This window comes from Barbatula barbatula (genome assembly GCF_947034865.1).
Source record: "Barbatula barbatula genome assembly, chromosome: 16".
Classification (NCBI taxonomy): Eukaryota; Metazoa; Chordata; class Actinopteri; order Cypriniformes; family Nemacheilidae; genus Barbatula; species Barbatula barbatula.
The window spans coordinates 4,896,898-4,923,274 of record NC_136779.1 but is presented as its reverse complement, the minus strand read 5'-3'; the positions used below and the strand labels follow the sequence as shown (position 1 = coordinate 4,923,274).

Genomic DNA, 26,377 nt, shown 5'->3' with positions numbered 1-26,377 from the left:
GTGAGGTTTAGCCTGTCACCCATATGTTCCTCTTGGATTAGTTTTTTAGACTTCCCTTGTGGTCAAATTCGCTTTGTAGTTAGGCCTGTAGTTTATAGAAAACATATTTTGCTTCATGACATCTTGATGTTTAATGTAAAGCTACTTAATAAATTAATATATTTGCCTTCAAACCCATATGATTTTATTTTTAAGTTTCATAAGCATCATGTTAAATTGAACAATAAGAACTGCATGATTCTACTGAGTGAATTCTGTGTATAAATAATCATTTCATGCAGATTTTTCCTTCACCTAAGCAATAGAACAGGTTTGAGCTCTAGCAGGGTAAAAATAACTCTGTATAAGTGCTTTTAGAAAGAACATATTCTCCGCCACCAGGAGACGTGGCTAATGGAACACATGCTAAAGCCATCATGTTGGCATATTGGCGATAATGGACTCCGTGTGTTCTGTTTTCTTTGTTTTGATCGCTCCATACTCTTTCATGACGTTCAGAGATTTCACCTTCAACAAATCATTACCTGTGCAGATTGGTCGGTCAAGTTTCATCTTTGTCCGATAACAATATTAAGAGCACATGGTGTACTCTGCCTGTACATTGTGTGTTTTCGTCTTTTCAAGGGGTTTTAATACAGTCGTGAAAAGACTTTAAAACCCCATGAAAGGGCTTGACGTATGCTGGAAGTATGTTGTCATTATAGAGAGCATTTGATTGGACAAGTGTGTAGTACAAGATGACTCCTTTGTTCTGGTTTTTCAAGACAAAGAAGCACGGAATTGTTGACCGTAATGCATTTATTTGTCAAAAATAATTTTTGGGATTATGCGTATGGTGTGTCTTTAAAGCTAATATATGTAGAATAAATGGCACACCGCTTTTCTTTACATGTTCACGATTTAAGCTCTTGCCCATGTGATGGCATTGTTGTGCGAGTGCTGTGTAGGTGTGTCCTCTGGGTTTTTTTCCCTCTGATTGTATGCTGCTGAATGGAGTCATTATCTTCATTACACATTGCACAGCAGATAATAGTGCACTACCATTTGCTATTCAGATTTGGAGATTATGTATTTATGCGATATTGATGTTGCACATAATATTCTTCCTTGTGGCACTACTTTTTTTAAATCTTGGTTGGTTGTTGCGAATACATGTAGTCATTTACAAGGCCGTAGGCAGGGGGGGTTCGGGTGGTTCGAACGAACCCCCCCTCACTGCCAAAGGTCCAGAATTTAAGTCGTTTTTTTTATGTGATTATTGTCATCATTGTTTTAATCAATGCTTGTGACAAATTTCTGGGTTGCTGTTTCAAATTAATATGATTATTATTGCAGGACGCTTGTGTGTGCGTGCGCAGACAGAGAGAGTTCTCGCAATACACTTTTCAAAGCAACGTGAAGAAGCATCGCCTCTGAATGATGCGGGGGGAGGTGTTATATATATATATATGAATGTGGCCTGGCCACAGATTTGGACCGGCCCTCTGAACAATGCCTTATAGTGTGTTCACACCAAACGCGAATGAAGCGTTAAGCGTGAGTGATTTACATGTTAAGTCAATGCAAAGATGTGATGACCTACTTGCGGCGCGATTCGCGCGAATGACGCTGAGTTGAAAAATCTGAACTTTGGCGAAAATTCGCGCAGCGTTAACCAATCAGGAGCTTGCTCTAGTAGGGCCGTGAGCGAGCGTCAGAATATTGGCTTTCAGACCCAAATATCTCTAAGTTACTCACATAGCCTAATAATTTGTTAAATTCATAACGTACCATTGCGATAGCACTTACACGCGAACCATCTGAAAATTTCATAGAGACGACAAAATGGCCAAGCGGTTGGGAAAGAGAAAGGTTAATTAATATGAATAAGAAAATGTTTTGAATTTGAGTAGCACTAAACTATTAACTATTAATAAACTATTATACCATTACGAGGCATAATAAATACATTTCAAATCATAATTAAATCTCCACAATAATTCAAGTAGTACCTCCGGCCCATGTAATTTTCTGTTACAAACCGACCCGGCCCCCCATTAAAGACAGGGAGAATTATGTGGCCCTTGCAGAAAAAAGGTTGGGTACCCCTGGTCTACAATATAATAACGTAGCGTAATTATAATAATAAAACATAGCAAAGAGCCATTGACAGAGAGTCAAGAAACAAGATTTAGAAGAATTATTATTAATATTTCAGTAAAGTAAATTAAATCTCTTCTGTTGTTAGTTTGGTCTTTAAACTTATGAACTGTGTATGGACCGACAAAAGTGTTACACGAGGAAGCAATTTGACAACAATGCAATAAATATTTTAGGTGCATCCAAAAGCGTGCTGGTTAAGATACCAGCAGACAAGCTAATCCAGCAGAAATTAGTGCATAAAAGGTCACCAAAATGAAGTATTTGAACCTCATAATTAAATACAAAAGGAGGAGAAAAACTGCAGAAAGGTCCACTTTTTGAAAAAAATAACCTCCCCTTTCAACTGGCTGGCTACGGACCTGATTTAGCAGACGCTTTTATCCAAAGAATACACATCTAAAAAGTTTTTTGCAAGATCTCGCTCAAAGAACACGCAGGCTCCAGATGTATACACTCTCAGTTTATCTTTACTATACACCAGGGGTGTGACGAGAACGAGATTAGATATTTTGACTTTTTAAGGATGCTCAAATATATAGAGAAAATAGTCTCCTATTTATCTTAAAAACACAAAATGAAAAGAATCAACTGACAGGCAGTAATTGCACAATAATTATCCTTTGTTTTCTTAAGAGGTGCAGTGTTTAGTAAAGAGCTGTGGTTGTTTTCTTTATATGCTTTTTTTATAGTGCTGGTATTAGCAGAGGTGGCGATCATTTCAAACTTTCAATCCTCCTTCCTCCACTGACTGATCCCTCATAGCCTTCAGAGAAACAGTTAAAATGACATAAACACATCATGTTTCATGCAAATATTGCACGTATGTACAGGGCTCCATACTCCAAAAAATATAAATTTGCGAGTGACCTGGCGAGCATGCAGATTTACTCGTTATTAAAGTGTTTGCAACAGAAGCTTGACGGAAAGAACGCCAGTGTATTGGAGACCAGAGAGAGAGGGCTGTGCAGGTAACCCTCACCTCCCGACCTCAAGAGGTGCTCTAGCGGCAGAGCTCCATTATTCCACACTCAGCGCTGAGACAGCGTGGAATAAGCACCAGCAGAAGTCTGCAGAAAACTCCCTCGAAATACCACATAGAGTTTTCTGTGACAGATTTTAACATTACATTTGGCAGACGCTTTTATGCAAAGCAACTAACATTGCATTGACTATACATTTGATTCTTAAGTATGTTGCAATCCCCTGGGATCGCACCCACGACCTTGGCATTGCTAGTGCCATGCTCTTACCAACGAGCTACAGGAAAGCTATTGAGGACGAAAAGTTTCAAACGAATCCGTTCACAGCAAGAATCGTACATTCAATTAAGTTAAAGGGGTCATATGACTCAGCTAAAACAAATATTATCGTTTGTTTTAGATGTAATGCAATGTGTATACACGATTTAAGGTTCAAAAACGCTGTTTTTATACCGTGCATGTTTGTATTTCCTCTTTTGCCTCGCCTCTCGGAAATGCGCAGATTTCTTACAAAGCTCATCGCTCTGAAAAGCGAGATGTGCTATGATTGGCCAGTTAACCAGTGCTTATCATATTTGGAACATCAGGTTTCAAAGCAATTGTACTAACTGGTACGCCCACCTTACTTACGTATACATTTGGGCAGTCTTAGTCGAATCATACCACAAACGTTTTGGGGGTGTGGCTACACAAGTTTTTCAAGCATTCGCTTTTTGATAGAATGCATATTTTACGTGTCTAATACATGCATGGCAATCAATAACACACCAAAGACACGGAAAAACATGTATTCGCGCCATATGACCCCTTCAAGTTATCTTTACGTCGTGTTGTGAACATGCGCAAATCTAAAATCACCATAATAACGTCCTTTTCGGTTTCCTTTAAACTTCCTTTAAAATGTATGCTATACTTTTTCATACGGTAGGCCCTAAATGCAATATAGGTCGACATGCACATTTTCTGTTCAAATGAATGCTGAGTAACTTGGTCTGAGTTTAAACACTCTTATGATCAATCAATAACAACACTTCTCTGCCTCTTTTTAAACAAGCAGAACCAAATCTGCTGTCATCTGGATTTAAAGACAGGCAGCATTTGAAGAATATTTAAACACGTTTACACATATTTATGTATTCTCTTTTGAAAATCTGCTCAAAATACACTCTCTCTCCTTTCTCTCTCACGTGTCTTAGCCCAAAAATTCTAAGTCACGCTAGATCCTACGGTTTTTCATGTGGAGGTCGACTGAAATGAAGCACCATAATTACTGTCATCTACTGCGAATACAAATTAAGTGGTCAGCGTGGTTGTAGGAAAAGTGTTTTATAGTCTAACACCAGCAATTGGCCTCTGTACACATCATGTTTTCAGATCAAGAGCCATTAGTGTTACTTCAGGAAGTGACTGTTACTGTAGTTACAAATGACCTTTTGTGTCTCGAACCAATCAAAAGTAAATAACCTTGTAATTCTAACTCAAAAGAATGTTTAACACATACCTGTTTGTTGCAAGAATCCGCCAAACACCGCAAAACACATCAGTACCGCCAATGGTACATACCTGTGGCTAATAAAAGCCAACTTTGGGGAAACATGAAAAAGGTCAAGGCCACCAAGACGACCAAACTTTTACTGTAAAAAAAATACAGCAGTCAGAAACAGCTTTTACAAAGCCGAGACCACCTCTCCAGTCTTCACTCATCTCAGCTACTATAAAAATTCCAGTGATGGTCGCGCTAATGTTTGGAAAGCTTTTGCAGGTGAAATCAATGGATTATGGAGGCTAAGTTTAGCTCATAGACCACAGAGTGATGTAAACAGTGCTGCGGACTGGGCCGCAGGTTTACCTCAGACTTTGTAAGTAGGGTCCAGTCCGCTACACCCTCCTACTATACACGCTTAGTTTCTCTGTCTGGTAGGTGTAGATGTCAGGCCACTTATCCGGAGGTAATCATGTTAGTTCGTCTCTGGATCCATTGAGTGAGTGACAGGTCGTCCGAAATCTTTCTAGTCATTGTCAAAAAGCAAGCAAACAAAACGTGCAACCTAGCATTAGTAATGCGATCAAGGGGATCTTTCGGCCTCCACCTAAGCTCCGCCCACAAACATGCGTCACAATGTTTAGTATCAGAAAAGACGTCTATAGAGACAGTAGAGAGGTACAGCAGGGAGGATGTTGTTTAGTTTTAGTGGCGTGTTCAGGCTGCATGTTTTTATCCTCTCTGTCACAGTGTCTATTGTGTATAAGAACACAAAAAGCATACAAGCTGACTGTGATTTTTCTTTATTACTTTGGTTTGTCTTTGCTTTCAAATATTGCACATCTAAGCTGTTCCAATGTCTTGTGCACTGCCTCCTATCCACTGCCAGATAGATATTTGTCTTCTTGAAGTGATTGATTTGAATATATGTGACCCTGGACCACATAACCATGGGTACATTTTTTCGAAATTCAGATTTATACATCACCTAAAAGCTGAATAAATAAACTTTCCATTGATATATTGTTTGTAGGATAGGACAATATTAAGTCAAGTCAACTGTTTGAAAATCTGAGGGTGCAAAAAATGGCGAATTTCGCCTTTAAAGTTGTCCAACAGAGGAGCTGTAGCAGGCCGTTGCTATGAAGAAACAGGTTTGTTTTAACACTCTCTATTGAGGTACCGCTGTAATGATGTTGTGGCGAGTAGATGAACCAAAAGTGGAAATTCTAAGCATTGCACCGATACCAAATGTGAGTGGGTAATTACAATCTAATAATGCTGAGAAATGTTAGGAATCCAGTTGTCCATTAGTTATTCAAACGTATCTATGGTTCGCTCTGCTCTAGAAATTCAAACAGTCTGAATATGCCATTATGGACTTCATAATCAGATTCTGCCTGAGCTTTTCCCCAGATTCTGTTACCATAAGTCTACCATAAGTAATGGACAACTGGATTCTTAACATTTCTCAGCATTACTAATAGATTCTTTCCGACTGTATGTCCCCCAGGAAGCGTGCTCTCTATCCACGCTTTATATAACCTGAATTGGAAGTGAGTCAGCTGTCCGAAAGGATCTTGAAAGACTGTCACATCTGTCAGTCTTGAGCTCTGTCAGTCTCTCCTGACAGACTGAAGCTGTGCTCTTTTCCTCTTGGAGCATTTGCCCTAATTTGTTATACTTCTATAATTTATTATTTTTCCTAAAATGCAGAGTGTGTGATATATATATTTTTTCTCTGCATAATGAATTATACATGCTTGGTGTTCTCCTGCAGCGTTTTGGGTTTAGAACTAGAAGGAAGACTCTTTTTCTGAACTCTGTAGCTCTTTAGTCTAAAATAGGAACAGATACTCTGGATTTAAAAGACGAGCGGGGAATGCCTTACTTATGATAGTGGGACTTGAAGGCAGCGTTTTTGCATCAATTGGCACAGTTGTTTCCCAGCCGCCTACTTTATAAAAAATCGCTTTTGCTACAGTTGGCGAGTGAATGTAAAGACTGAGGATAACGTCCTCTTGGGGCTTTTGGAAAGCCGTATGTTCTCCTTCACTTGACACAGACAGCTCAGTTTGTGGTCCTCCACTCTCCTCATCTAATTAAGATGCTGTCTAGCTGATGGGATATAATAAAGATTTGGTCTGAAACTGAAACTCTGAGAATTTTAAGTGCATTGATATGCGGTTTCTAAGGTGTTTTAAGTGGCACAGTGCCCTGTGGTTTTTATAATGTTCTGTATTGAACATATATATATATCGAATGTTCTTTAAAAATGTTTGTCAGGTTAGGTCAGTCTTTCTCAAAATGTTTCTCAACATTTTGTCATCTCTATTATTTACTTTATTATTGACCATACACTCAAAACTTAAAATTACTTAAAACAACATCGGATCGCAAAGAAAAGAAAACTGGAGATTCGGGACCCGCAGAGAAAACCGAGACAGACAGTGGACCTTATTACATTTAGTCATTTTTTTTAGCAGACACTTTTTTATCCAAAGTCTTTACCATTTTGTTTTTGGCTATTGGGGACAGGTGGGGCTCGCACCCCTTCCTTACCTCCAAAGTGGGGAATGGCAGGAAAAGTTTGAGAAACACTGGGTTAGGTCTATCTTAACATTTACCTTTACATATAATATATGAATTAATATGTCAAAAAAATATTAATAAAATAAAAAATATTTATTATATGATGTTGCCTTCTATTTCTGATGTATACTTTTGTAAAAGAATACACTCCATAGGTCAACTTAGAATTATCATTATTAAATATATGAAATATTATTAAATTGAAACATTGTTTCATTCCCTATATTTTTTTCATCTCCTCCTTCAGTAATTTCATAAATGACTTCAGTAAGGCTCTTTAATAGTTTTTAAAACTCACACAATTTCGTCTCAAGTTCATGTTGAAGTTGAGCTGAATATAAGGCCCTTGTGCCAGTTTGTTATTTGTTCCATGTTTACAGATTTCAGAGGGCCATTAGATGTTTAGAGTTGTTAGTATAACGCAAAACCATTTACCTCAGCTAACATCACCACCCTGCTTACGAAGTCTGAGGTAAACCTACGGCCCAGTCCGCAGCACTGTTTACATCACCCTGTGGGCTATGAGCTAAAACTAGCCTCCATAGTCCATTGACTTCACCTGCAAAAGCTTCTCGAATATTAGTGCGACTATCACTGCCGTTTTTATAGTAACTGAGATGCATGAACACTAGAGGGGTGGTGTCGGCTATGTAAAAGATGTTTCTGACTGCAGTATTTTACCTGACGGTAAAAGTTTGGTCATCTTGGTGGCCTTGAAAGTGTTTTCATGTTTCCCCAAAGTTGGCTTTTATTAGCCACAGGTATGTACCATTGGCGGTACTGATGTGTTTTGCGGTGTTTGGCGGATTCTTGCAACAAACAGGTCTGTGTTAAACGTTCTTTTGAGTTAGAATTACAAGGTTATTTACTTTTGATTGGTTCGAGACACAAAAGGTCATTTGTAACTACAGTAACAGTCACTTCCTGAAGTAACACTAATGGCTCTTGATCTGAAAACATGATGTGTACAGAGGCCAATTGCTGGTGTTAGACTATAAAACACTTTTCCTACAACCACGCTGACCACTTAATTTGTATTCGCAGTAGTTGACAGTAATTATGGTGCTTCATTTCAGTCGACTCCGGCATGAAAAACAGTAGGATCTAGCGTGACATTCACACAGATTTGGGTTTTTTGGGGGGTAAAACATGTGCACGTGAGAAAGAAATGAGAGAGAGTGTATTTTGAACAGATTTTCAAAAACACCAGATAAATTGGATCTGTCTCTTGAAGAAATGTAAGCAGACTGCAAAGATGATGTCCATGATGTTGGATCAAAAACGACAAAATACGTTATCAGATTTTGCTATTTTCCCTGAAGCTGAATTCTTCATGGACTTGGTTGTTGTAGTATCATGCTGAAATCCTTCTGTCTACACTAGTGCATTTTAAATAGGAAAACTGAGTTTTCATTTTCAAAACGCTCTTCGTCCACACTAGCCTTTGCACGCTTTTCCCAAACGCTCCCCATCCACACTGAAATGTCTGAAAATGCTTCCATCCATGTAATGCGCATGAGTAAAACCTAAGACACGTCAGCAATGTGTCATTTCTGTCGGTTGTTTATTAACTTTCTGCTTTATTATTTCACGGCAATGTGGACGATAGACACAGTTCTTCCAATAGACGGACAATAAGTGTAAGATTATTACTTGTGTCAAGGTAGAAAGCTGAAGAGTCTGTGCCCGCTGACCAAGAATGACAGACACAGAAGTGCAGTTTACTCAAAGTCAAAGGTTTATTAGGGATAGGTCCATTTTATGAGAATAAATTAGGAAGTGAGGTAATGCTCTGATCCAGACACTTCGTTACATGGAAAATCACAAGACCTTATTATTAATACATTTTGGTAAGGTTAGCGCTACGTTAGTTCCTCGTTCTTTAACGTCTGGAACATACTGATATCCGGTAAAACACTTCAAGCCATAACAATCAGTGATGCTTATAAAAGAGAAAAACAAAACACAAAATCATTCATTATGTAGAATGTCATAGCTGTTTTTATATACAGTAAAAGCACATGTTGACTAGGGCCTCTACCTCCAAAACGGACCAAAACGGGACTTTAAAGTAATCCACACAACATCAGGATCAGGTTTAGGGTTCACTTTTATTTTGAAGGAATATTTCACCCCAAAAAGTACCCCATGAACTTGACCATAGTTATTTTTTATTCCTACTGGGGAAAGTCAATGTGGACCATTTTGGGGGTGAACTATTCCTTTAAAGCTGCTCAGTTATATACTGTAATAGAATAGTTAAACTAATGGATAGTTGAACCAAAAATAAAAATGATCTTTCTACTGTGAAACAGAAAAGATACTTTGAAAAATGTCTCAGTGGTTTTGTGTCCATAATGGATCAGCGTGGACCAATGTTATTTGGTTACCAACATCCTTCAAAATATCTTCTTTTCTGTTCTGCAGAAGAAAGAAATTCATACAGGTTTGGAGGGGAAAAACCTATGAAAAAATGTCTATCCCTTTAATGCAAATTCATAAATTATCATTCATAATTTAAAAAGCAGGTCAACAGCTGCTTGAATGCTAGTCAGACATGACAGATCACCTAATATCTGTCACAACAGATGGTTAAGTCCCTCCTGCCAATGCATATAGTGTAGGAATGAAAGCTCTCACCTTAGATCAGAGTAAACTGGTGTGCCAGCGGCCAGCGGCACACCCATATAGGGATGCTTCACAGCCTCGGACGCTCTTCATTTACACACACGTCCCGTAAAATAATCTCACAGGAGAACTGGGCCTTCTTGATCCGATCCAACAAGGCACTGCAGACAGGGGGTATAATCAACCAGCTCCGCTATCCCTCCGTTTCCAACGTCTCCCTCATATTCTCCTTTCATCCTTTAATATTCACCTTTTTTTGGTTTTTCGATTAAGACTCAAAAGTGCTGGAGATACAGCACATCAACCACAGAGAGATGTAATGTGAGAGGATGCCAATGTACTTACATCAGCGTGGTAAAATCGTGTGGTATAGTTAATAAAATGTTTGGACGTTTGAGATGTCTAGGCTTCAGGTCCTGCACATGATGGGGATTATGGAAATGGGGTTGCATCAACACTGACATGACAGAAAGAGCGAAGGGGATGGTAACTTGCTGACATTTTGTGCACGATATTGATGCATAATGCATGATTTTATTTTTGTCATATTACTTGTTATTGTTGTGTCAAAAAGCATGAATAAAACGATAAAAAATCAATCAAATATTTGTTATCGGACACTTTAACATAAAAGCAAATAAAAAAATTAAAGAAAATATAATATGTCTTTTTTTCGTTTTGTTCATGACACTTTTTTCCATTGTAGGGGATTTACAGTAAAAGACCCGTAGACCTGTTATGATGAAAGAAGACTCAGAGTCAGGAATATAGTTAATAGAATAACATTTTGTGACGAAAAATAGTTTGTAGTTTTGCCAGCAGAAGTCAGCTTCAGCACTCTCAAGGAGTTCCAGAGGCCGACCTGCCTTACATCCAAAATGCAGTAGTATTTAGTATTTTTACTAACTACGTTACCCCTTACTCTGGTAAATCAAGCTCACATGATTGGTTAACAATAGATAAACAAGAACTCAAAGCTCTCAAACACTTCTGGAATCATGGGACAGGACAGTCCTATATATTATCAAAGATGACAGCCATGTACTATAATAGGAATTAAAACGTGACTTCACGTGTCTCATGATTCTCCACTCTTTCTCACTTTCCTGAAACACAACAATCCCACATTCACAAACTGCTCAGGGGTAGAGTGTGTGCTAACAGAAGATGTTTTTCGTACTTGATGATAAGAAGTCCCTTTTCACAGCAACACTGACCTAGCAGGAAGAGAGAGCCAAAGCATTCATTAGAGGCTTTAGCAATGAATTATTCTCTACTTTGTGTTAATCGTGCTTAAATCATCAATTTAAAATAAAATAATGCTGCATTATAATTGATTCATATTTGTAAAAACCACATAAGAGTATTTTTATATTTGAATTAAGGTGAAGCCACGGCACCGGTCCTTTCAGCTCTTTTTCACAGATGATTTTCAGAGCTACTATTGCCTGAAACCTGTGAAATGAATAGTTTCCTCTTAAATATTTACTGATGCCTTTAAACAAGAAACCAGCCATTTTCAGGTCCATTTGCTCTCTCTGTAATAGATGCTAATGTTCTGTCAGTGGGTGAAAGCCAGGCCAAACTACTGAATGCATCAAGTCTATCAGCCGGTCATGAATATTTCAGAGTTTCATCCAATTGGACAAACTTTCTAGCATGGCCTGATAGCGTTCAGGGGAGTAGTTTTCCGCTGCCCGCCATCCGAATTATGAAGTCAATGAATATCGAAAGGTCTGGTTACAGAAGGTGTTTTTTGGAACAAAGTCAGTAGAAGTCAAAGAAGTCATTGTGAAAGAAAGTTTTTAATAGAAGGATTATTTCGGGGTTACTGTTTCTTCAAGTCCCTTATTCTGTTTCATACCAGGATTTCACACCGTGGTATATTTTCACCCTTAATTGCTGTGAAAGTTCGCCGTTAAAAACGTATGTTAATATGTCACTGGTTTCAGCGCCAACTGTGTTATTCAGACAATCTGGCTTTTAACTATTTTTGGTTGTTTTTTTAAGGATTTGATGAGCATGAGTTCCAATAAAAATGACTAAATTCCAATGAAAAGCATCTAGTATGAAATAGCATTTTATGATTGCATTCCAGATGGGTCAAGCTGAAGCAGCATCACTTTCCATGGACCAAATGTCAGATTTTGCCTTAAAGACATTGAATTCATTGAGCTGTGGTGCTCAAGTGCTATTTTCTGTGTTGTCATGGCGACAGACTTAACACTTGTTCCCATAATGGGTTGGTCCAGCACCCCCCCCACACAGATGGATTAAAATATAGATACAAAATCTATCATTTTCAAGAAGCGTTTAAGCGTGCAGTAATTGTATGGCGTTATATTTACCTGTGTATTTGACATCATGTTTGTAACATGCAGGTTTGTTACTGAAGCTTGTTAATGCACGGCAAGATGGCCGTCGTGGGTTTAATTCCCAATGTACACATATACTGATAAAAGATGTTATTTGAGTTGAAGGAATAAGAATGTTGTTTTATGGCCTTAATTTGTTAAAAAAAAATTCTCAAATGTTTTATGATAGAGTCAACATAATGGATGAGTCATTACATTTGGACAATTTTAGGGAAGACAATGTTCGGGAGTTGTGGGTTGTTGCCAAGGTGATGATGATTATAATGATTATTTAACTAATCATTTTAATGATTATGAATGCGTTTCATTATTAATAGTCCACGTTCAAAGTGTGTTTGGATAGAAACCGAACAGTAGGGAGGTGATTTATGAGGCGTTTTAGGAACGATTCCCATTTCGCGTCTTTTCCGCGAGCATATTCGTTATTGAAAAATGTAGACGCTCGGCAGGCCCGTGCAAATAGGGGGCGACGCAGTTAGAAGCGAAATTACACAGGACTCTGTCACGGTCAACTGTTAACTGAGTTGTTTAATATTTAAATCCCCATCGCTAGCATGCTGCGCTCACCAGATTTACAGTAGCCCACTCACTTACAAATGCTTTTATGTGATGCTTGTGGGTCTGTTGTTGTTTCAACACTACTAGGGGAGAGCGGGACCAAAGTGCCATTTTTCAGATAAATGTCATTTTAAAAGATAATTTTCCAGAAAGAGATATATTTTTGTTGTGGTCCGTAACTCACAAGTGTGGTCTAGCAATACCAGGTGGTATTTTGTTCAAATGTTGAAATGACGTTTGTATAATTTCACTTTGAAGATAAGTTGCACCCTACTGATTGGGTCAAAAGTAACACACCAATATAAGCTAGATTTTTTTGTGTTACCCTTTTTTTAATTAATTTAACTAACTATGACCTTGTTATTATGTAACTGTGAACACCTAATGTCTTTTATCTTTGCAAAAATCTATTAAATTACATTTATCTTATGATATTCGGCATCTTATGACGTAATCTTATGATATTCGGCAGCAAAGGTCAAAGGTTGCGTGCTGAATGTGACATCAAAGCTTGGAATTTCCTGTAGCTCAGTGGTAAGAGCACACAAGGTTGTGGGTTCCATCCCAGGGGATTGCAGATACCCAAGTAAAATGTATAGGATAATGCAATGTAAGTCGCTTTGGATAAAAGCGTCTGCCAAATGCTTAAATGGAATGGAATGCTTATGTAGTCAGGGCTTCGGGTAAATCACTATGTTACACATTCGTCCCCGCTCTCCCCTTCTGTAAATCACATGTTGATGTCAGAACAGATACTTTTTTTGTAGATCTTGCAGAAGAAAGCAGCCTCTGAATCTTTTGTTGCCCACCTTCTTTACAGGAAGCTGTTGTGAGTGACCGCTGTGCAGTCTCCTCCGATTCAACATGACAGCAGTGGAAAGCATCGGCTCTTTGTCCTGTCACCTCTCATGCTGCTTCAAGAACTTGCCTGTGTCTTTTTGTAATCCAGCGCTCTGATGTGAGTATACAGAAGTGTTGAGGCTGACATTTGTCAAAGGAATTATTGTAAAATGAAAGTGGTCACATGGCGTCACACGGGAAGTGCAGGTGTCGGTGGAAGCGGGTCTGAAATCAGATTCTCACAGTGCTTGCAAGGCAGTGTGATTGAAATTTATCTGCAAGTTCTGTGTTTTCTGTGATTTTTCTTGTTTTTTTGTACATTCAGCCTAAACCGTTTAGCCATACGACTATAGACGGTTTTAAAAAAGAAAGCACAAAGAATTGAGTCCCTGTAGATTATTTCTGAAAACAACCGAAAGATATAGTAAGTCAAATTAAGTTAAAAGTATGTTTAGCCAGTGTTATTTTGGATTACCAGAGGAAGAACCATTACTTGGCTAAACTTAAATGCGACAAAGCTACACAACCCATTCAACAAATTGTTTATTTATGTAATAAAATGAAGACACAACAAATTGTTTATTTAATAAAATTATTATACGATAAAATATTAATATAAATAAAATAAAATATTCAATTTAATTATTAAACTAGCCAGACTTAATAACAAACACAGACCGGAAATTAACTTCAGGCCAGATGTATGCCTCAATTGAAACGTCTATATTCCAATTGGGTTATAGATCAGTTAAGACCAAGTATTATGTATGATAAAACATTTTTGTAAAATATACAATTTTAAATAAAATTTAAAAACATTACGTTTTTGAAAATCCCCCTCTAGATAATGTCACAGCATTTTATGCTTGTTATCAAGTCATCTAGGTAAGCTGTCATAAATGTGCTCAAAAATGATCAAAGTTTGCAAGTAGATGCTATCGAGCAGATCACTCTGGGAGGGTTGGCTATTGAAAAGAAACGAAAACGGGCACTGAAGTCCCCCGATGTTCCTTTGAGCGTTCGTCAATTGCATATAGATCAGGCTGTCAAATTCCACATGAGTTTCGCTGTAGGGAAATCAACATTGTATAATGGAGCAGCCTGTTTGGGTAACAGCACGGCACTTGAAACTCTTTCCGTTCACCTCATGTCTGCAGGAGAGATGTGTAAATCTAGTTGGTGGGTTGCCTGAATGACTAATCGGTGGAATCTTGAACTGGTTTAGGATGAAACATGTTTCTTTATGTACGAGAAGTGTTGTTTTGTTCAGAACAGTTACAGCACTGAGCATAACATAACGTGCCATTTATTTTCTATTTTTCAGGATATACTTTTATTAAGACTAATGGACTAGTCTACCGCTGTGACCCTTTTATAAATCATGCTTATTTTATAAATCATGCTCATGAACCTTTTAATCCGTTTGCTGAAGGATATACACTTCCAAGTTGTCTAACTCAAATACTGTTATACTCAAACTCTTATAGCCAGTTCTCTAAGCTTTAGATTTGCTTCAGCATCTATGTGGTCCAAGTAGTCGGTTCAGTGCTCCAACAGTAGATGTCACGTTTTCTTTGAAAGAAATCAATTACTCCAGACAAGGACCTCGATATTTGCAAGAAAAGTAAAAAAACATGGCTGCACAATCTTCACATTAAATCCAGTCAACGTAAGGGAGTTTTTGAAACTCCAGAATCAATTTTTCTCCTAATGCCTATGGTGGTTCTTCGCTACTTTTTGCTTGTTTTTTATAGCCTTTTCTTATCTTGTGTGCATTTTATGGGACAAAAAGATTAAGTACTTACCACCCCTAAAGGTTTATTCAAAGATAACATCTGAATTTCAATGGCTGGTAGAAAGATATTATTTTTCCCTCTCAGAGGTGCATCCTTTAACTGGTGCTTCAGGGGTTTTCGAGGCTCTGAAGTAATCGAGGCTCTGAAGAATTGAAGTTTGATCGCGCCAATGCCTTCGTGCTCAAGACGTCTCACGTTGCCACTAACGCTTGACATTTTTAATGTTAACTGCGACACTTCAGATGCGACCAAAAAAATTACCGGCCTCTCCAAATGCTTGTGTGGAGCTTCACGCAGAGTCACAGGCGCAGATGTTGCCATAAACTGTCACTGTGGTCTGGTAGCAACTTATTTTTAGAAAATGGGTTGATTAAATATTTTCTGTTGTTGTGGTGGTTCCGGGGGGATTGTTTTCTTTTAGGGATAGCATTATGTGAGGTGCAAGATGAGTCATACACTATATATATATATATATATATATGATTATTCTTTCTGTTCATTTGTCAAGTACATCAGCAAATTGATGGCTTTAAAGCTAATGTACAAGAAGACCTTTTGTTTTGGACGTGTTCAAACTTTAATCAGTACAGCCCCCCCCCCCAATAATTAGCATTTTGCAGGATTTGGATTAAAGACATTGCTGCAAGTCTTTGATTTATGATGCAAGGCACCAACGGTCTGTGTTTTATCTTTCCTAATAAGCACAAATATGTATGAACCGTGGCGTCTTTTCATCACAACCAATTCGTTTTTGTCCCTTGGCACAGTATTCATGGCATTTGACCACAGAGATGACTTTTGTGTCAGCGGTTTTTCTCATTGAGACAAAATCTGAGTGTTCAGTGTGTGTCATTGACAAGCACAAAGACGCTTGCTCTGACATCCTTCCAGACAAAAAGCTGAGGATCGTGTCACTCTCCGCGACAAAAAGGAAGAGACCTTGTTACTGTAAACAGACTCTCCCATTGGTTTTCTATTTAATGTTTACTGTCGGATATTATTTGAAATGTTTATATGACTAAGTCTAATATTTTGTTATTTTAGTGTAGGGCTGTTTAACGAATTAACACAATCAATCGCAACCAGAATAAAAGTTTGTGTTCACATAATATATGTCTGTGTAAATCTCTGTACTGTGCATATTAATTTCGTATTTATATCTAAAAAAAATGAAATAAAAATGTTTAAATATAAATATATAACATATAAAAATGCCAAAATATTTATATATGAATTATCGCGATTAATCACATCCAGAACCAATGTTTGTGTTTATATAATATATGTCTGTGTTCTGTGCATATTAATTTTGTGTTTACACAAAAAAATATATAAAATATAAAAATTTACATCAAAATGATCTATAAATATATACATGCATATATCTCCTAAATATATACATATGTGTCTGTGTTTGTTTTTATAAATACAAAATAAATATGAACAGTTCACAGACATATATTGTATAAACACAAACTTTTATTCTGGATACGATTAATCGCAATTAAATATAATATGAACAGTTCACAGACACACAGTATATTGTGTAAACACAAACATTTATTCTGGATACGATCAATTGCAATTAATCATTGAACGGCCCTTTTTTTGTAAAATCATTCATTGTTTTTCTGGTCTTGTTGTTTTAAGTTAAGTGAATTGCTTCCTGTTTACTTACAAGTCAATAAACCTCACAAGAATATGTCTATTTAGGCAACTCGCTAGTTTTTAAAACCGAACCAATGTTCTTCTCGATGTCTCTTCTTTTCCTCTGCTTCCATCATTTCTATCCTCTCTCTCCCTCTCTAAATCATTAAGTCTGATTACATTGAGCTGATGGCTTGTGTAGAATCAATTGGCTGTCGATTTCTAACAGTTCCCCCTGGCTGTGAAGAGGGCACATCACGCTATAAATAAAAAACATCGAGCCATTCTGGCTAATAGAATGTCCCAATTCAAAACCAGGCTGAGATTGCCATTCTTCAGCGTATCTCCACGTCCACTCCCGAGACTCTGCTGGCTGCCTGTTAGCATCCAGCCTAGGCTAAGTCTTAATACAATATCCCAGAGATGTAGGGCGGATGGATTGATTCATCACCATGGAGATTTTGTTAAGGCGGAAGGGAAGCTAAAAGCAAGGAGATTGAAATTGATTTTGGTTCCTAATGCTGTATGGCTGTTGATTTATATTTTGGTGATGGAATTATTACCTGCTATGCTTGTCTTTTGTTTGTCTGAATAAATGTGTTTATGAGGGACTGTTGGGAAGAAAGGAGAGATGCTATCAGTTTCTGTCTTTGCGAATAAAAGCTGACAGCCCTAATAGCTGTTTATATTTTTGTGTCTGTCTGAAGGAGTGTTCTCCAAAATGGATTTGACAGCTGTTCGGGGTGTTTGTTCGCCACTATGGTCATCTTTTCTTTGACTGACAGCTGGATAAGGGTGGGTAGAGTTGGGCGAGAAGATGCTTTGGGGGCTGTGTGGAACCATAAAACGCTTCATTGAAATCCTGTGACCTTGGCTTGGTGTCCACTAAAGACTTGTTCTAGCATAGATAACTGCTGAAAGACCCCTGGGAAGCCGCCCTACATCATGCCTGAGCTAGTATCGATTTTGATGCAACATTTCACACAGATATCAAGCAGGTCCCTTCAGCGTTTCGTTGGCCTCACATTGAACAAGACGAGGCTGGTCATGTGGAAAGAATTGGTCGTGCATGTTTTGTGCAGTGTAATGTTTTATAATAGTGTATGCATCCATCTTTCTTTCACGCATCAAAAATACATAAAAATGCCAAAAGCCGTGCCACCTCAGCCCACCTCAGTCAAAATACTATATTGAGATTACGTTATATTATTAAAGGAATAGTTCAGCTACAAAATGAAAGTTATGTCATTATTCACATGCTCTCTTGTCATTTTTAACCTGTATTACCTTCTTTCTTCTGCAGAACACAAAAGAAGATATTTTGAAAAATGTTGGTAAAAGAAAACCGTTGGTGCCCATTGACTTGCATTGGTTGTGTGTCCATACAATAGAAGTTAATGGTGACCAACGGTTTTCTGTTACCGATATTTTTCAAAATACCTTCTGTGTTTTGCAGAAAAATCACAAAGAATTACACAGGTTTAAATGACCACAGGGTGAGTAAATGATGACAGAATTTTCATTTTGAAGGTGAACTGTTCCTTTAAGGTTGTTGTGGTTGTGTCTGTGTTTCTTTTTATGAGGTGTCCTCAAAAGCCTGTCAAATGACCGCGGGGTAATCCAACAACATTCCTCTCTTGTGTTAGAAGTCTTAGAACCAAGAACACAGCATGTACAAACCAGCCTTGATATTCCCCTGCGCTAACATGCTGACACACGTTCTTTCCTAAAAACCTAAACACTCACCGACTTCTCCCCCCGCATCCACTGCATCACTTACATCCATCTTCTTGGCCTTCTTCAGCCCATCATTTGAAAAGAAGCCCTTCATCATGTTAAGAGTGTGTGTATGGGCTGAGTATGGCAGACCCATATGAAAAGATGCTTTTGACAGGAGATTGTTGAGTATCTGCTCTTTAGGTGCCGTGAGACAGTGAGATTACTGTGTGTGTGAAGATAATCTGGATTACTTCTGCATAAAATAGGTTATATAGTGAAACAAGATATTCGGCGAGAAAGAAATGTGGGAATGGGACTTAATTTAATCCATGGGGAGATGACTGGTTGGCAAAGAGTTGCACGAACCCAGATGAGAATTAGCATTTTTAAACCATATGTTCCCGCTGGATGTTATGGCTGAACATCCCTGGACTTCGCCAGCATTAACTGCGGATTGAAAGCAGACATATACGTTTCATATACTCTTGCACACTCACTGCTCTTCAGTAATCTTTTCTAAGCACATGTTGACCTGAAGGGTGCTGTTCTATCCCATAAACACTTCAAAGCTGTCCAACTCCCTGCCTTGCTCATCTCCAGGTTAATGTAAGCCAAATTAAATTTTAACTTCCTCACTTTCACTGTAATATATTCTTTGCTGCTAAATCTTCTCTCTCACTTTTTAAGTCGTTTGATGAATATCCTGGCTAATGGAAAACTATTTAACTCGAATCTTTTTCTGTTAAATATTTAACATTGGGTAATGAGAACGATTATCTCTCTGTGGCTTTGCTTTTTCGAAGTTGGAGAGATGGAGTTACATGAGGTTTGCCATCTTTTTTGCTCTTTCTCTCTTTCTCTCTCTCTTCTTTTTTTATGGAAAGTGTGTAAAGTATTTAAGCTGTTCTGTACTTGTGCGCCTGTTAAATTGATAGAAACATATTAGCTTTTCAAGAACAATACCAAGATGGACATTGAGGTATATCAAACATATTCATATTAAAAAGAGCGCCACTGCCGTAACAATGAATGGCGAGAATGCAACGCTCACTATGGACGCTCCAGTGAAGGAAGTCCCGCCTTCCAGTAAAACAAACCAATCGTCCAGGCGCTTGCGCGGTAGATGAAGCAAAAACGAAAAGGTGGTTATTAGCTTAGCAACCCAAAGTTAGGATCCAATCCATGTCATTGTTCATTATTGATCAGAAATATACTGTTTAATTGATTTTAGAAATATCTGCCCATTCAAGTAGAAAGGACTGTGGTTTTGCTATGACGTAAATAGCTGCCCAGAGGCGTTGCAAACATGGCCGCAGAGTGGCACGACTTTCGTAAACGGACTTAGGTTGTATTCCCAAACTCAATTCACCACATCCTCCTGTTTTTAATTTTTAATGCTTAACTTGCCTCAAACTTATATGAATTACTTTCTCTGACAACTGACTCATCTTATTAATACTCAGCCACTAAATATTCAGCTTGTCCTTATTTGACCTGTTCTTCAAGTACGTTTTAACCAGAAGGCACCAGACACGATCAGTCTTTATACTGTATACTGTATATATGCAGAGGAGAGATTTCACAGAGCCAGTGCCTCCTCTTAGCTAGACATACAATCCGGGCAGAACTGAACCCTATTGGGTGGGATAATAACTTCATAGAACAGTACACGAAAATCAAACGAAATACCTGTGCGAAATCATTTGAGGTTTTCTGAGTGCCGTTGGAAGAAACGGTCCTTGTGTGTCATGATGGCGTCACCCTTGAGGCACCTTCGGGCAGAACTGGTTCTGTCGTTCTGCGTTATTCTCTGTGGATCTGCGCTATAAAGCTGTGAGGTCACAGGCTGCACCGTTTACGTTCAAATCGAGTGATCATCTCACATGTGCTCGAGCAAAGATTTGTAGGAGAGAGAAGAGATGATATCAGATGTGAACATTTTGCTGCTTTCATACGCTTTCACAGTTAGCCCTGTTATTCTTGGCATCTGGAAATATCCATTTATAATGTGTAATGTAATATGAAATGGCAAAGTCAGCTTATATTTTATCAGTAAAATTCCTCACGCTCATCCGTTCAGTTTATTTCCTTTCAGAGATTAGTCATTGAAATGTGCCACATTAATGGAACTGTGGATCTGTGGAGCAGAAAGGTTTCACATCCAGGGCTTGTTCTGCACTTTTTGACTAATAAAGGCAGGGAGGGAATTTTAAGCCATTACTTAACAAAAGCTAAATGCAGTGTGTCAAACTTAATGATTTCCCCCAGTGCCTCCTGAATACAGACGGCCTGAAATTATGTTTGTGTTCTTGGCTGGTGTGAATGAACTGAATGACTGCTGGTGAAGATTAACATTGTAGTGAAAAAGAAATAGTTCACCGTCATATGAACAAATCTTTCATTCAGTTATGGTTCATTCAATGGCGGCACATTCACAGCCGTTGAAAAATAAAGAGACCATTACATTTTATTTTCTGAATGTACTATTTATAGGTTTTGATACATTTCTTTCATACTGTGAACCAACCCAACTTACGAATAAAATATTGCTTCTATTTGCATTTATTTGCAGAAAATGAAAACTGGAGAAACGGGTAAAGATAACTGAAAACATGCTCAGTATTTTTCAGAACTCAAATACTGCCAAGAAAACAAGTTCATGTTCCCCTTTACGCGATACAACAATATGATTTGTGCATGTATTTACGAAAAGTTCAAAAATAAAATGTACGTGATAACCTGGATTTTTGTCACAGTTTTCATGTGTCATGCTGTCAGTCTTTCACATAGCTGTTGTATGACTTTGTTTAACTTTAAATTCGTTGTGATTATTAAAGATTTTGCTAAATTTTTACCGTCTAAATAAATTCCAGTGAAATGTATATTTTATATTCAGAAAAGAAAGGCACTATTATGGTATTGCACATAAATGCAGTTTCTAGAACTACTTATTTTTTGTTTTTATCCAGGAATCAGTGGTAAAGGCACATTATCAATACAAATGTTATGTATGTTAACAATAGTTAACATGTGTTATGGTCTACTTGGTGCAGAACAAGTAATTTGACGTTTACTCATGCAAAATCCTCATTTGTGAATTAGGCAAATTTTCTGTTTATGCCGAGTGCACAGACATAGCTTGAGCTTCATCCAGAGTCTAGACGTTGTTAAATGTCGTCTCTTAATGTAAGGATATACAGGGCTTAAATCTGATCTTTCTAATCTTTCCTCTTTTGTTTGTTTTTCTCTTTCAGAATGAACAGCTGCTAGAAAACTTTCCCCACACCTCCTCTGCTCAACCAAATTTATGAAGCACCGAAAGGTTCAACACCAAAGAGCAACGTTCAAACACACGAACCATCTTTTCCTGTGATGTCTTATGCGTAGGGTTATTTTATGGACGTGCGGAACAAGATACGCAACAGGACGAGGGGCGAAACCGCCGCTGGCTATGGGGACCATGGTGACCTAAAATTATCTGTCGTTTTCTAACAGGGCAACGTTATTCCTGTCTAATACATCCTCTTCTTTTCCGGAGCGGGCACAGTCTTCTCATTCCCTACCTCCCACTTGGCCAACGCAGCCATGGCTGGAGTGAGAAAGTTGACACGAGCCCTCAGGCATCAGGGTCTTCACCGCCTGATCGTAGCGCTCATACTTTTCTGCCTGCTCTCCATGGCCTACCTAGCTTACCACGTCAGCACTGGACCCAAAATCAAGGAAGCTCCCCTGCCTCTCCCATTGGGGGACTGTGTTGCCACATCAGTAGTCGGACAAAGAGCGCCGCTGTTTTCACCATCCCAGATCAGACACACGGGTAAGACTGCCGATAGCTCACGGACCGAGCCTGTGGTCCTGCTGTTTGTCGAGAGCATCTACTCCCAACTCGGACAGGAGCTCGTCGCCATTTTAGAGTCGAGCCGCTTTCACTACCGCACCGAAATCGCACCCGGAAAGGGTGACATGCCTCCCCTGACGTGGCGAGGCCGGGGGCGATACACTCTCATCGTCTATGAGAATCTTCTCAAGTACGTCAACTTGGATTCTTGGAACCGTCAGTTGCTGGATAAGTACTGCCAGGACTATGGCGTTGGAATCATTGGGTTTTACCGCGCAAATGAAAACTCGCCATCCAGCGCTCAACTAAGAGGCTTTCCTCTCTTCCTGCGTTCAAACCTGCCACTTTGGGACTACAGAGTCAACCCCGTTGCACCGCTGCTTTATATAACCAAGCCCAATGAGCTAGAACCAGGTCCTTTGCCTGCAGATAACTGGACTATTTTCTTATCCAACCACAGCACATACGAGCCGGTTCTGGTAGCAAGCCCCAGACCAACAGAACTGAATCAACTTCCAACACATTCTCACCAACAGAGGGCGCTGCTGGCTACGGTTATACAGGACCTGGGCCTTCATGATGGGATCCAACGGGTGTTCTTCGGTGGAAGCTTGTCTTTCTGGCTGCACAAGCTGCTGTTTGTGGATGCTGTTGGCTATTTAACCAACAGGCGGCTGAGTTTGTCATTGGACAGATTTTTACTGGTGGATGTGGATGATATCTTTGTTGGGAAGGAGGGGACGCGCATGAAAGTGGCAGATGTGGAGGTAATTATATTAAGTCCTGAAAGAGCTATGTGAGAACATCCCAAGTGTGAGGCTAATTATATTTCCACGTGGAAACATCACCGAAACCTAGAAAAAAACAATTAGCATTTCTGGATAATTACCATTGCTCAAGCAGGGACTTTCATTAATGCGTCAAATTTTAATAAAGCTACATATTAAAAATGAGCAGGCATCACATTCCACACTGTTTGTTCTTATGAAATGAATCCCATAGTTGGGTGAAGTCAAAGGAATCCAAGAAACAAAAAAAAGTTGGAAGGACACCTAGCGACCACATAGCAACACTCTAAAAACGTTTGCAATCAACAACATCCTAGCATCCCTTAAAGTGATAGTTCACCCCAAAATTCTCTTATCGTTTACTCACCCTCTTCTCATTTCAAACTTGTATGGCTTGCTTTCTTCTGCAGAAAACAAAAGAAGATATTTTGAAGAGTGTTGGTAACCGAACAATGGCGGGACCCATTCACTTCTACGTATGGACGGAAAACCAATGCAAGTCAAGGGGTACCGCCGTTGTTTGGTTACCAACATTCTTCAAAATATGTTCTGCAGAAGAAAGAAAGATGATGACAGAATTTTCGCTATCACTTTAAAGTTAACTACAAATACCATGGTCAAGCTATGATTCTTGTAGGAAAATCATGGTCAGTTTGTGGTTACTGTGGTTTTACTGCAAATACCATATCTAAACTATGGTTACTGTTGTATAACCAGGGTTCATTTTCATGAGCGATGACTGCCTTTGCTTCAACTGATTGTATATGCAAACCAGTAATTTACTGTTCTTTTTAGTGGTTAGGAATCAGACCTCAATCGGACCTGACCAATTCCTTCCTTCATCAAATACTCTGCTGTTGTTCATGTCTTTTGTGTTTTAATAATCCGGGGCTCAGAGCAGCTCTCCGACCGGCGTCACAGTCCCAGCGCTTCTCCATGACTCAAGTGAAGCTAATGAATTAATAGGCTCAATACGGATAAGAGATGTTTTCTCTCCGCTGTTGTTTGTAGAGAGCTGTGATTATTGTGTGTGAAAGAGAGAGAGCTTATTTGTAATGCTGCTGAGCATGAGTCTCTCTCTCTCTCTTGTCTTTGGAGTGAAAGAAGGCTCTGGCTGTAAGCTAGCATGGGGCTAATTAGCCTGGATCACTTTTTAATTCCAGCTGATAAGTTCTCATGGGGGGTTCTGTGGGGCCCACCACACCAAAAGCAATGACACGCCCAAGGTTTACACTTTTCTTTCTCGTTTTCTCTCTTTCTCTTGCTTTTTTTCCTGGTGAGAGCTGTCCTAATTTTTCTTAAGCTTTACCGTGATGTTAAACCGTATCCTTACGTTGTTGTTTTACAAGAACTGTACTTATATATTTCCACCTGTTTAAAGGCATAGTTCACCCAAAAATGAACATTCTGCCATCATATACACACACCCTCTTGTCATTTCAAACCTGTATGGCTTTCTTCCGCAGAACACAATTGAAGATGCCAATATCAAACATCACCGGCACCCATTCACTTTTATTGCATGGACACAAAAATAATGCAAATTGCTGTTTGCTTACCAACATTCTTCAAAATATCTTCTTTTGTGTTCTGCTGAAGAAAGAAAGTCAAACAGGTTTGAAATGACAAGAGTAGTACATGTTGACAGAAATTTCATTTTTGGGTGAACTATCACTTTAACCTGCATCCCTTGGTGTATCAGTACGGAGTTGAATTTAATTTAGAGAAACTCAGAGAATGATATTTGCAAGAATCCTTGTTACCAAAAAGTTGTTGACCACCATTGACTACTATAGTAGGTTCTACTATGTTCTGGGGCACTTTTGACTACCGTTGTCATTTTTCCTACTGGTAGTCAATGGTGGCCATGAATTTGGTTTGGTCACAAGCATTCGTCCAAATATCTTTCTCTGTGTTCATCAGAACAAAGACATTTATAGAGATTTGGAACTTGAGGGTGAGTAAATGAAGACAGAATTTGTATTTTTGTGTGAACTGTCCCTTTAAATCCTTGAATATCTTAATATCCCCATGTGCTCATGTTTATTGATTTTCTCTCTTCTTCCCGCTAGGCGCTACTTCACACACAGAACAAACTCCGTTCTCTGGTCCCTAATTTCACCTTCAACCTGGGATTCTCCGGAAAGTTTTTCCATACAGGTACTATTTGATGCTTGATGCGAGTCACAAAATGAAGGCCACGGACGTTGATTCTTTCGTTCCTGCACAGGTACTGATGAGGAAGATGAAGGAGACGACACTCTGCTCAGACACAGGCAGGAGTTCTGGTGGTTTCCTCACATGTGGAGTCACATGCAGCCTCACCTCTTCCACAACGTCAGCGTGCTGGCAGAACAGATGAGACTCAACAAGCAGTTTGCACAGGTCAGAATCTGTCCTTTAATCCTTTGTTGAATACTTGATTCTGATTGGTTCGTGCACATTAATGCACGTTGCCACTTGGAAATAATTATGAAAGCTTCTAGATTCAAACCTGCAGCCTTTCAGTTACTAACTTCAAAATGATGTTGTACCACACTGATCTCGATTTTCTCCCTGTGTTGCAGGAACATGGGATCCCCACCGACATGGGTTACGCTGTAGCCCCCCATCACTCGGGTGTTTATCCTGTGCATAGTCAGCTATATGAGGCTTGGAAGAACATGTGGGGCATCAAGGTGACCAGCACCGAAGAATATCCACATCTCAGACCCGCTCGCTACCGCAGAGGCTTCATACACAATGGCATACAGGTAAAACCTTGACCCATTGCAAACATAGATTCTTTTATTGCATGTGTAATGGTGTGCGCATTTGCATATAAGGTTCTTCCTCGGCAGACGTGTGGGCTGTTTACGCACACCATCTTCTATAAAGATTACCCAGGAGGCCCTCAGGAGCTGGACAAAAGCATCCGGGGAGGAGAGCTGTTTCTTACTGTGCTTCTTAATCCGGTTAGAAACGCACACAGACACTCGCTGTCCTAATTGG

At 39.0% G+C, this 26,377-nt stretch overlaps 1 protein-coding gene across 2 annotated transcripts in view; it reads left to right on the top strand.

Moving 5' to 3' along the window:
* The window catches only part of ndst2b (N-deacetylase/N-sulfotransferase (heparan glucosaminyl) 2b), a 51,817-nt gene that overhangs the window by 19,900 nt on the left and 5,540 nt on the right, over positions 1-26,377 (top strand). Inside the window, exons 2-7 of one of the 2 annotated variants that reach the window (XM_079475834.1) lie at positions 13,579-13,716; positions 22,015-23,365; positions 25,459-25,546; positions 25,617-25,771; positions 25,954-26,139; positions 26,212-26,340. In XM_079475834.1, the coding sequence (XP_079331960.1) occupies positions 22,346-23,365; positions 25,459-25,546; positions 25,617-25,771; positions 25,954-26,139; positions 26,212-26,340 (1,578 nt within the window). In that variant the 5' untranslated portion in view covers positions 13,579-13,716; positions 22,015-22,345. The remainder of the gene's footprint in view (positions 1-13,578; positions 13,717-22,014; positions 23,366-25,458; positions 25,547-25,616; positions 25,772-25,953; positions 26,140-26,211; positions 26,341-26,377) is intronic. The other variant, XM_079475835.1, reaches the window with a different exon arrangement.